General features: G+C 46.6%; 1 protein-coding gene across 1 annotated transcript in view; it reads left to right on the forward strand.

Moving 5' to 3' along the window:
• The window catches only part of LOC139377404 (dynein, axonemal, heavy polypeptide 9 like), a 63457-nt gene that overhangs the window by 13625 nt on the left and 37089 nt on the right, over positions 1–12743 (forward strand). Inside the window, exons 25-47 of the mRNA XM_071120433.1 lie at positions 403–494; positions 577–703; positions 1974–2156; positions 2268–2393; positions 2481–2588; positions 2707–2838; positions 3203–3363; positions 3511–3667; positions 3779–3924; positions 4011–4127; positions 4238–4376; positions 4449–4541; positions 6198–6392; positions 6467–6544; positions 6686–6818; positions 6969–7099; positions 7377–7525; positions 7613–7763; positions 8070–8201; positions 8346–8519; positions 8788–8992; positions 11757–11922; positions 12567–12669. Of these exons, the coding sequence (XP_070976534.1) occupies positions 403–494; positions 577–703; positions 1974–2156; positions 2268–2393; positions 2481–2588; positions 2707–2838; positions 3203–3363; positions 3511–3667; positions 3779–3924; positions 4011–4127; positions 4238–4376; positions 4449–4541; positions 6198–6392; positions 6467–6544; positions 6686–6818; positions 6969–7099; positions 7377–7525; positions 7613–7763; positions 8070–8201; positions 8346–8519; positions 8788–8992; positions 11757–11922; positions 12567–12669 (3198 nt within the window). The remainder of the gene's footprint in view (positions 1–402; positions 495–576; positions 704–1973; positions 2157–2267; positions 2394–2480; positions 2589–2706; positions 2839–3202; positions 3364–3510; positions 3668–3778; positions 3925–4010; positions 4128–4237; positions 4377–4448; positions 4542–6197; positions 6393–6466; positions 6545–6685; positions 6819–6968; positions 7100–7376; positions 7526–7612; positions 7764–8069; positions 8202–8345; positions 8520–8787; positions 8993–11756; positions 11923–12566; positions 12670–12743) is intronic.

Raw genomic sequence — 12743 nt, forward strand, 5'->3', positions numbered from 1 at the left:
TTTGTTGTATGCCTAAAGGGGTCCTAAAATTCAAAATCAAATATCTAAATGATCCATGGTGTGACCATCTTAAAACAATTCCATATGTTAGCTTAGTACACACACACACACACACACACACACACACACACACACACACACACACACACACACACACACACACACACACACACACACACACACACACACACACAGCAACAACAGACGGTCTCAACTAGCGCACAACACAGAGATGTCCCAGCAGGCATACACTCTGACTTCCAGGTAACACATGCACACTTCTGCACCCACACACTACCAGAACAAACGTTCCTCAAACACAAATCAACCATTCTGTTGTACAATGGTGACAGTGAATAAGACTTGTAATGACTTGATTCTGTATGTGATGTGATGAAACAGAACATGATGACAGAGGTTGTCCAGACCCGTAACGTGGTGGAGGTCACCAACCAACCTGGCTTCCTGGAGAAACTAGAGGCTCTGCAGCAAAGGTGTGTGTGTGTGTGCGTGAATGCAGTTGGATTTGCATGTGTGTGTGTGTGTCTGTACTAACTCTACTGTCTCTCCCCCCAGGCTGTCAGTGTGTGAGAAGGCCCTGGCTGAGTATCTGGAAACCAAAAGACTGACGTTCCCTCGGTTCTACTTTGTCTCTGCTACAGACCTACTGGAGATCGTCTCCAAGGGAACACAGCCCAAACAGGTGAACATCACTCACCTGCTTTTTAATTTGAATATACAGTATACTGCATGAAATACACTAGATGGCCAAAGTCATGGGCATTAATATGGAATTGGTCCCCCCTTTGCTACTATAACAGCCTCCACTCTTCTGGGAAGGCTTAGCCTCCACTCTTCTGGGAAGGCTTTCCACTACATGTTGGAACATTGCTGTGGGACTTGCTTCCATTCAGCCACAAGAGCGTTAGTAAAGTCGGGCACTGATGCTGGGCGATTTAGGCCTGGCTCGCAGTCTGCGTTCCAATTCATCCCAAAGGTATTGGATGGGGTTGAGGTCAGGGCTCTGTTCAGGCCAGTCAATTTCTTCCACACCAATCTTATACAAATCATTTCAGTATGGACCTTGTTTTGTTCACAAGGGCATTCTCATGGTGAAACAGGAAAGGGCATTCCCAAACTGTTGCCACAAAGTTGGAAGCATAGAATCATCTATAATGTTCAATATTGTATGCTGTAGAGTTAAAATTTCCCTTCATTGAAACTAAGGGGCCTAGCCCGGACCATGGAAAACAGCCCCAGACCATTATTCCTTTACAATTGGCACTATGCATTGGGGCAGGTAGTGTTCTACTGGCATCCGCCAAACCCAGATTTGTCTGTCAGACTGCCAGTTGAAGCGTTATTCATCACTCCAGAGAACCCGTTTCCACTGCTCCAGAGTCCGAGCGGTTTGGGGAGCTTTACACTACTCCAGCCAACGCTTGGCATTGCGCATGATGATCTTAGGCTTGTGTGCTTCCGCTCAGCCATGGGAACCTATTTCATGAAGCTCACGACTAACAGTTACTGTGCTGCCGTTGCTTCCAGAGGCCGTTTGGAACTAGGTAGTGAGTGTTGTAACGAAGACAGACGATTCTCACGTGCTACGCACTTCAGCACTCTTCGAGGGCTGAGCTATTGTTGCTCCTAGACATTTCCACTTCGCAATAACAGCACTTACAGTTGACTGGGACAGGTCTAGCAGGGACGAAATTTGACAAACTGACTTGAAACGGGGGTATCCTGTGACGGTGCAACGTTGAACGTCACTGAGCTCTTCAGTACGGGCCATTCTACTGCCAATGTTTCCCTATGGGGATGGCATGGCTGTGTGCTCGATTGTATACACCTGTCAGCAACGGGTGTGGCTGAAATGGCACAATCCACAAATTTGAAGGGGTGTCCACACACCTACTTTTTGCCATTTTGTGTACGATGATGATGGTGGTGGTGTGTTTTGATGTGTGACCCAGGTTACCAGGCACCTGTTGAAGCTGTTTGATAACGTGGCGGACCTTCGCTTCCGAGAGAAAGAGGGAGAGGAGGGAGAAAAGAAACAGGGAGAGGAGGATGAGGGGGAGGCAGTTGCCATAGGAATGTACAGTAGAGAAGGGGAGTACGTACCCTTCTCCGAACCCTGCATCTGCCAAGGACAGGTAGGAACACCTTTGTGTGTGTGTGTGTGTGTGTGTGTGTGTGTGTGTGTGTGTGTGTGTGTGTGTGTGTGTGTATATGTCTGACACGTATATATGTCTGTGTATCTGTAGGCAGAGTGCTGGCTGAGTGAACTTGAGCGGACTATGCGCTCTACTGTCCAGAGGGAGATCCAAGAAGCTGTCGCTGCTTATGAGGACAAACCCAGAGACCAGTGGCTGTTTGACTATCCAGCACAGGTGTGTGTGTGCGTCGTCCCCAAACTCACCACTGCACTCAAAAGCATTGCTGCCAAACAAAAATGTGTGTTGTCCTCCTCTGCCAAGGTTGGTCTGACTGGCAGCCAGGTGTGGTGGGCAACAGACGTGGGTATCGCCTTTGAGAGGGTGGAGGAGGGCTTTGAGACTGCCCTGAAGGACTACAACAGAAAGCAGGTACACACACACACACACACACGTCTGTGATATATCGCCCAGTTGAACTAAGTCTCTTATACACAAAATTGTTATTTTGTGGTTATGTGATGGTTATCTGATGGTTGTACGTTGGTAGATCACCCAGCTGAACTCCCTGATCCACATGCTCCTGGGAGACCTGACTCCAGGTGACAGACAGAAGATCATGACCTTGTGCACCATCGACGTGCACGCTCGCGACGTGGTCGCCAAACTCATAGCACAGAAGGTAATATAACCACTGCCCTCAGATCACAATTCACTTTTATAAAAGGTGAATAAACATAAAAATGACATAACCACTGCTCTGAGATCAGATTTACATGCTCTAATCATTTAACGTTTACATTTTAGTCATTTAGCAGACACTCTTATCCAGAGAGACTTAAAGGAGCAATTAGGGTTAAGTGCCTTGCTCAACGGCTCATTACTTTGTCAGCTCTGGGATTTGAACCAGCAACCTTTCAGTTACTGGCCCAACGCTCTAACCGCTAGGCTACCTGCCTCTTTCACAGGACTATGAAAGAGTCACTCTTAGATGCTGTTTAGGCTGGGTTAATAACAAATTGACTCTTGGGGGTTTGGTTTCCTAGGTGACAACGGGGCAGGCGTTTGCATGGCTGTCCCAGCTGCGCCATCGTTGGGATGACGTGACGAGACACTGTTACATCAACATCTGTGATGCTCAGTTCCAGTTCTCATATGAGTACCTGGGCAATACCAACCGACTGGTCATCACTCCACTCACTGACAGGTACTCACACATGCAGGCATCAACTCTTCATACACATGCTATAACACTCTAAACTAGTTTACCCACCTTTTGCGGGAAAAATGCATTTAAAGTATAAGGAGCGTTACTTTACCCACCTCTCTCTCTCTCTCTCTCTTTTCTCCCCAGGTGTTACATCACTCTGACCCAGTCTCTCCACCTGACGATGAGTGGCGCCCCCTCTGGTCCAGCAGGCACTGGGAAGACTGAAACCACCAAGGACCTGGGCCGCTCCTTAGGCATCATGGTCTATGTATTCAACTGCTCCGAACAGATGGACTACAAGGTAGGTATTCACAAACTGGTTTAGCCGCGTGGATACACTGTTTTTGGTTCTAACATAATCTGCGTTTGTGTGCTTCCGAATCCCCAGTTTCTTTCACCACCTCTTCTGTAGTCCATAGGGAACATCTATAAAGGCCTGGCCCAGACGGGTGTGTGGGGCTGTTTTGATGAGTTCAACAGGATCTCCGTGGAGGTGCTATCTGTGGTGGCAGTACAGGTCAAAACCATACAGGACGCCATCAGGAACAAGAGACAGAGGTGAGGGACTCCTAGCTAACTAATGGAATGAAACAAATCCAAGAGGCTTTGTGTCTTTCGCTAAGATTTGTGTTCCTGCTTGTCAGGTTCCATTTCCTGGGTGAGGAGATCGAGCTGAGGCCGACCGTAGGGATTTTTATCACTCTGAACCCAGGCTACGCTGGGAGAACTGAACTACCAGAGAACCTCAAGGCCTTGTTCAGGTGACACACACAACACACACACACACACACACACACACACACAGGCTGAATTGCAAATCGACCCACTCCATCTCTCCCTTCAGTCTGAATGTTCACACTCTCCAATCTAGGCCGTGTGCGATGGTGATTCCTGACTACGAGTTGATCTGTGAGATCATGCTGGTTGCTGAGGGATTCATCGATGCTCGCCTGCTCGCACGCAAGTTCATCAGCCTGTACACACTCTGCAAGGAGCTGCTCTCTAAACAGGTACAAACAAGCAAACAAACAAATACACAAAGAAACACTCTAATACTGTGTAATACTGCTTATGTGTTGTAGGACCACTATGACTGGGGCCTCAGGGCCATCAAGTCAGTGCTGGTGGTGGCTGGATCACTGAAGAGAGAAGACAGAAGCAGACCAGAAGAACAGGTAACACAGTGTTTATCAATCAGGGCGTCTTCCCCTAATGACCATACTATAGACGCTATATTGGTGTCCCTATATTCTTGTCTGTCTCTGTAGGTCTTCATGATGTCCCTATCTTTCTGTCTGGGTCTATAGGTCTTCATGATGTCCCTATCTTTCTGTCTGGGTCTATAGGTCTTCATGATGTCCCTATCTTTCTGTCTGTCTCTATAGGTCTTCATGATGTCCGTATCTTTCTGTCTGTCTCTATAGGTCTTCATGATGTCCCTATCTTTCTGTCTGTCTCTATAGGTCTTCATGATGTCCCTATCTTTCTGTCTGGGTCTATAGGTCTTCATGACGTCCCTATCTGTCTCTATAGATCCCGATACAGTATGTCCCTATATTCCTGTCTGTCTCTATAGATCCTGATACAGTATGTCCCTATATTCCTGTCTGTCTCTATAGATCATGATACAGTATGTCCCTATATGCCTGTTTGTCTCTATAGATCCTGATACAGTATTTTCCCTATATTCCTGTCTGTCTCTATAGATCCTGATACAGTATGTCCCTATATTCCTGTCTGCCTCTATAGATCCTGATACAGTATGTCCCTATATTCCTGTCTGTCTCTATAGATCCTGATACAGTATGTCCCTATATTCCTGTCTGTCTCTATAGGTATTCATGATGTCCCTATATTCCTGTCTGTCTCTATAGGTATTCATGATGTCCCTATATTCTTGTCTGTCTCTATAGGTATTCATGATGTCCCTATATTCTTGTCTGTCTCTATAGGTATTCATGGTGTCCCTATATTCCTGTCTGTCTCTATAGGTATTCATGATGTCCCTATATTCTTGTCTGTCTCTATAGGTATTCATGGTGTCCCTATATTCCTGTCTGTCTCTATAGGTATTCATGATGTCCCTATATTCCTGTCTGTCTCTATAGGTCTTCATGATGTCCCTATATTCTTGTCTGTCTCTATAGGTCTTCATGATGTCCCTATATTCTTGTCTGTCTCTATAGATCCTGATACAGTATGTCCCTATATTCCTGTCTGTCTCTATAGATCCTGATACAGTATGTCCCTATATTCCTGTCTGTCTGTATAGATCCTGATACAGTATGTCCCTATATTCCTGTTTGTCTGTATAGATCCTGATACAGTATGTCCCTATATTCCTGTCTGTCTCTATAGATCCTGATACAGTATGTCCCTATATTCCTGTCTGTCTCTATAGATCCTGATACAGTATGTCCCTATATTTCTGTCTGTCTCTATAGATCATGATACAGTATGTCCCTATATTCCTGTTTGTCTGTATAGATCCTGATACAGTATGCCCCTATATTCCTGTCTGTCTCTATAGATCCTGATACAGTATGTCCCTATATTCCTGTCTGTCTCTATAGATCCTGATACAGTATGTCCCTATATTCCTGTCTGTCTCTATAGATCCGGATACAGTATGTCCCTATATTCTTGTCTGTCTCTATAGATCCTGATACAGTATGTCCCTATATTCCTGTCTGTCTCTATAGATCCTGATACAGTATGTCCCTATATTCCTGTCTGCCTCTATAGATCCTGATATAGTATGTCCCTATATTCCTGTCTGTCTCTATAGATCCTGATACAGTATGTCCCTATATTCCTGTTTGTCACTATAGGTCCTGATGCGAGCATTGAGGGACTTTAACCTTCCCAAAATAGTGACCAGTGACGTCCCTATATTCCTGGGTCTGATCAGTGACCTGTTTCCCCAGCTGGATGTCCCCAGGAAGAGAGACCCAGAGCTGGAGACAGCTGTACGACAGTCAGTCAGCGAACTACACCTGCAGCCTGAGGAAAACTTTATACTCAAGGTATAGCAATGAAATGAAATGTACCGTCTGCACACTGTTTGCCTTAACTCCCCCCTCCCCCTTTTTCTCAATAGGTGACTCAGTTGGAGGAGCTGCTGGCTGTCAGACACTCCGTGTTTGTAGTAGGGGGACCTGGGACGGGGAAGAGCCAGGTAGACTCACTAACAAACACATTCACACAAATGAATCGAAGCCAACCGTATTCGAATGTCCTCCATGTAACTCCAAAGCATTTCGTACGTCAACGTTATGTCTTTGAGGTTTTTAACGTGTGGTCATTTGTGGTTGGACAGATTTTGAAGACCCTCCACAGAACGTATGCTAATCTGAGGATGAAGCCTGTGTGGCACGACATCAACCCTAAAGCTGTGACCACAGACGAACTGTTTGGCTATCTACACCCTGCTACCAGAGAATGGAAGGACGGTCTGTGGTCTGCACACACACACACACACACACACACACACACACACACACACACACACACACACACACACACACACACACACAGACAGTGTGGAGACTTGCTGTTCGGGTTTGGTCAATGTTGATTACATTTATTTTTTGTCGTATTAGGCCTGTTCTCCTCCACTATGAGGGAGCTGACACGACAGGTGGGCCATGACGGGCCCAAGTGGATTGTTCTGGATGGAGACATAGACCCCATGTGGATAGAATCCCTCAACACTGTCATGGATGACAACAAGGTACGTGTGTGTGTGTGTGTGTGTGTGTGTGTGTGTGTGTGTGTGTGTGTGTGTGTCTCTCTGTCTCGTTCCTTTCTCTTTCTCTCCATCTGTCGGTGCTGACCTATCTTTCTCCTGCTCTCTCACTGCCACCTCTCTCTCCCCGTGTCTTTCTTTTATGGTGCTGAATACTCTCTCCCCTCTCTTTCTCTCTCTCCCCCGATCTCTCTCTCTCTCTCTCTCTCTCTCTCTCTCTCTCTCTCTCTCTCTCTCTCTCTCTCTCTCGCTTTCGCTCTAGGTGTTAACCTTGGCCAGTAATGAGCGTATCAGTCTATCTTCCTCCATGCGCCTGCTTTTTGAGATCAGCCATTTGAGAGCGGCAACCCCAGCCACAGTCTCCCGCGCCGGGATACTATACGTCAATCCACAAGACCTGGGCTGGAGCTCGTCAGTACACACACCCATGCAGGGACACGCACTCACACACACACACACGTATGAATGCCCACTCTCACAATGTATTCTGGCCCTCAGGTACGTGACAAGTTGGATTGACACCAGGCTGGCCCAATCAGAGCGAGCCAACTTGACCATCCTGTTTGACAAGTATGTCCCCTACTGCCTGGAGCAGGTCCGCTGTAACCTCAAGACCATCACTCCTATACCTGAGAACAGCATGGTGCAGGTAACACACACGCTGCTGTCCAATCAGACACTGTGTTCTCTGTCTGCTGTCCAATCAGACACTGTGTTCTCTGTCTGCTGTCCAATCTGACACTGTGTTCTCTTTCCGCTGTCCAATCAGACACTGTGTTCTCTATCCGCTGTCCAATCAGACACTCTGTTCTCTGTCTGCTGTCCAATCAGACACTGTGTTCTCTGTCTGCTGTCCAATCAGACACTCTGTTCTCTGTCCACTGTCCAATCAGACACTGGGTTCTCTGTCTGCTGTCCAATCAGACACTGTGTTTTCTGTCCGTTGTCCAATCAGACGCTCTGTTCCTTGTTGGACTGCCTGCTGACAGAAGACAACACTCCTCCTGACTCTCCCAGGGAACTCTATGAGATCTACTTTGTCTTCGCCTGCGTCTGGGCCTTTGGAGGAGCTCTGTTCCAGGACCACGTGAGTGTTTGTGTTCCGTGTGTGTGTGTGTGTGTGTGTGTGTGTGTGTGTGTGTGTGTGTGTGTGTGTGTGTGTGTCAGTGCCAGCAACCCATGTAACTCTACCTCAGCTAATATTTCTCTGCTCATTCATTGTCTTTTCCAGTTGATCGACTATCGCGCCGAGTTCAGTCGCTGGTGGTCGAAAGAGATGAGAGCGGTGAAGTTCCCCTCGCAGGGCACAGTGTTCGACTACTTCATAGACTCCGACACTAAGAAGTTCAGTCCCTGGATTGAGAGGACCCCCCGGTTTGAGCTGGAGCCTGATGTCCCCTTACAGGTCTGTACTTGTTTTGGCTCCCTTTAGCGAAGTGTACTTATTCTAAGTCTCTCTGCATGAGAATGTGTTCTGACTGACTAAGTTTCACTGGTGTGCCTTTCGTAACTGCAGTATGTACATGTGTGTGTGTGCGTGTGAATTTGTGACGTGAGTGTATGTAATGTCTGCATGTCTATTTCTGTGTGTGTGTGTGTGTGTGTGTGTGTGTGTGTGTGTGTGTGTGTGTGTGTGTGTGTGTGTGTGTGTGTGTGTGTGTGTGTGTTTCCAGACGGTGCTAGTCCACTCGGCAGAGACCATCTGTCTGACGTACTTCATAGACCTTCTCCTGCAGAGAGGCAAGCCTGTGATGTTGGTGGGGAACGCTGGAGTAGGGAAGACCATCCTGGTCTCTGATAAAGTAGCCAAGCTACAGGAGGACTACATGGTGGCTAAAGTCCCCTTCAACTACTACACCACCTCGGCTATGCTACAGCGTGAGTCACCAGTGGCCATTGTTCGCCACTGTATGCCGTAGTTGGAGTTATACCGGCCTGGTTCCATTTCAATTACTAGACCCACTTATTGGAGGGCAACCCAGGGATGGAACCAAACCAATCTCTGCCCTCAAGAACTGATTCAGTATCAGCCCTCGTACTTCACTGGTGATTCTAGTGTGCCATATTTTAATGGATTTTATGTTTAAAAGCCCCTAGAGTTGATGTCCAAAAATCCAATTAGCATAAAACAAAAATCCCCATCAAAATACATCCGTTTAAGCATCGAGTCGATGGATTACATGCGCTGACCAACTGGCAAGTTTCTTCACTGCCATTTTCAACCTCTCCCTGTCTGAGTCTGTAATACCAACATGTTTCAAGCCGACCACCATAGTCCCTGTGCCCAAGAACACTAAGGTAACCTGCCTAAGTGACTACTGACCCGTAGCACTCACGTCTGTAGCCACGAAGGGCTTTGAAAGGCTGGTAATGGCTCACATCGACACCATTGTCCCACTCCAATTTACATACCGCCCCAACAGATCCACAGATCATGCAATCTCTATTGCACTCCACACTGCCCTTTCACACCTGGACAAATGGAACACCTATGTGAGAATGCTGTTCATTGACTACAGCTCAGCGTATAACACCATAGTGACCTCAAAGCTCATCACTAAGCTAAGGACCCTGGGACTGAACACCTCCCTCTGCAACTGGATTCTGAACTTCCTGATGGGCCGCCCTCGTGGTAAGGGTAGGTAACAACATATCTGCCACACTGATCCTTAACATGGGGGCCCCTCAGGGGTACGTGCTCAGTCCCCTCATGTACTAACTCCTTCACTCATAACTGCACGGCCAGGCACAACTCCAAAACCATCATTTAAGTTTGCTGATGACACAACAGTGGTAGGCCTGATCACCAACAGCAGCGAGACAGCATATAGGGAGGAGGTCAGAGACCTGGCCATGTGGTGCCAGGACAACAACCTCTCCCTCAACGTGATCAAGACGATTGTGGACTACAGGAAAAGGAGGACCGAGCACGCCCCCAATCTCATCGACTGGGCCGTAGTGGAGCAGGTTGAGAGCTTCAAGTTCCTTGGTTTCCACATAACCAACAAACTAACATGGTTCAAGCACACCAAGACAGTCATGAAGAGGGCATGACAAAACCTATTCCCCTACAGGAGACTGAAACGACTTGTCATGGGTCCCCAGATCCTCAAACGGTTCTGCAGCTGCACCATCGAGAGACTGACTGGTTCTTTCACTGCCTGGTATGGCTACTGCTCAGCCTCCAACCGTAAGGCACTACAGAGGGTAGTGCATATGGCGCGGTACATCACTGGGGCCAAGCTTCCTGCCATCCAGGATCTCTATACTAGGATGTGTCAGAGGAAGGTCCTAAAAATTGTCAAAGACTCCAGCCTCCCTAGTCATAGACTGTTCTCTCTGCTAGCGCAAGGCAAGCGGTACCGGAGCGCCAAGTCCAGGTCCAAGAGGCTTCTAAACAGTTTCTACCCCCAAGCCATAAGATTACTGAACATCTAATCAAATGGTTACCCTGACTACTTGAAACCTGGCACCATCCCTACGGTGAAGCATGGTGGTTGGTGGCTGTATCATATTGTGGGGATGTTTTTCAGCGGCAGGGACTGGGAGATTAGTCAGGATCGATGGAAAGATGAACCGAGCAAAGTGTAAGAGAGATCTTTGATGAAAACTTGCTCCAGAGCGCTCAGGACCTCAGACTTGGGCGAAGGTTCACCTGTCAACAGGACAACGACCCTAAGCACACAGCCAAGACAATGCAGGAGTGGCTTCAGGACAAGTCTCTGAATGTCCTTGAGTGGCCCAGCCAGAGCTCAGACTTGAGCCCGATCGAAAATCTCTGGAGAGACCTGAAAATAGCTGTGCAGCGATGCACCCATCCAACCTGACAGAGCTTGAGAGATTCTGCAGAGAAGAATGGGAGAAACTCCCCAAGTACAGGTGTGCCAAGCTTGTAGCGTAATACCCAAGAAGACTCGATGTTGTAATTGCTGCAAAGGTGCTTTAACAAAGTACTGAATAAAGGGTCTGAATACTTACTTAAATGTGATATTTCAGGTTTTTGCAAACATTTCTACAAACCTTTTTTTGCTTTGACGTTATGGGATATTGTGTGTAGATTGAGGTTGATAAAAAAAAAATATATATATATAATCCATTTAGAATAAGGCTGTAACGTAACAAAATGTGGAACAAGTCAGGAGGTCTGAATACTTTCCGAATGCACCGTACATGGAAGTAGTATGTGCCCCCCCAAAATACGAGTAAAAATAGATGATCATTTCTTATCTCTCAGATATAGGACAGACACTTCAAAACACTTCCTTTTGATACATTTTTTACTCTGATTTATCATGTATGAATGGAGTGACAGGTAGCCTGGTGGTTAGAGCGTTGGGTGGATCGAAAAAAATATATATATATGTTATTCATACGTTTCTATGGGCTAGAACCAGTAAGACCAAATTCAATGTTTAATCAAATATATGTTTTTATATATTTTGCTTGTTATACCTACAGTACAAGGGTCCTACCATTCAAAATCAAACAGCAGAAGTATCCATGGTCCGACCATTTTAAAACAATTCCGTATGTTAGCGTAGTAGAACGCCCACCTGAACGGCTATAATTCTGCTGCCTATAAGTGGCATAATGTGATGTGTGTGTGTGTGTGTGTGTGTGTGTGTGTGTGTGTGCACTGCAGGTGTGTTAGAGAAGCCTCTAGAGAAGAAGGCAGGGCGTAACTATGCTCCTCCTGGAACCAAGAAACTCATCTACTTCATAGATGACCTCAACATGCCTGAGGTGGATGTGTATGGTACTGTCCAGCCACACACACTCATACGCCAGCACCTGGACTACAGCCACTGGTGAGAGGACACACACATACATACACGCACGCACGCACACTCAAACATCATCATGTGCTGTTAAGGGAATTTTTGTCTATAATGACTAATTATGTATACATTTCAATCAGGATGTACTAATCAGAATACAATTATGGTACTGTATATGTACTAATCAAAATACTAAATATTACTGTATATGTATGAATTTTGTGGGAAGGCTTGAGAACACAGCCTTGGTACTGGAACGGAGGTGTGCGAACGTGGGCAAAAGTTGGAACAATGATGGTCTGTTCCTTTGTACAAATGAATGAACTATCTCCAGATGGCAGGGACGGACTATCTCCAGACTGTCTAGAATGCTTATCTACACTGACTGACCTTGGCTTTAGGCGAGGAGGGAAGGCTCGAGAACTATAGGGCCTTTCTACCAGTGTCAAGAATAGACGGAACATTAGAAAACGCCGACGTCATTTTCAGTTTATAACCTGTGGTAAAATGTGCATGCACCGAGTACTCTCTTGAATTAAACGCTGTTACCTGACTTTTAAGACCGGGGCTCTGTCCATTCTTATAAATTAAGGGTCTTCTGATATTCTGATTGGGAAATAATACAGAGGAATTTAGAATTCCTTCAACATGTGCGTGTTTATGTGGTCTTTCAGGTACGACAGACAGAGGCTGGTGCTGAAAGAGATCCATAACTGTCAGTACATCACCTGTATGAACCCTACAGCAGGGAGCTTCTCAGTCAACCCCAGACTACAGGTAACACACATATACAGTCGACTCTAGACAACAGCAACACACACACAGGCTAACCTCTCTCTCCTCGCTCTCTC

The sequence above is a fragment of the Oncorhynchus clarkii genome, chromosome 20, assembly GCF_045791955.1.
Source record: "Oncorhynchus clarkii lewisi isolate Uvic-CL-2024 chromosome 20, UVic_Ocla_1.0, whole genome shotgun sequence".
Classification (NCBI taxonomy): Eukaryota; Metazoa; Chordata; class Actinopteri; order Salmoniformes; family Salmonidae; genus Oncorhynchus; species Oncorhynchus clarkii.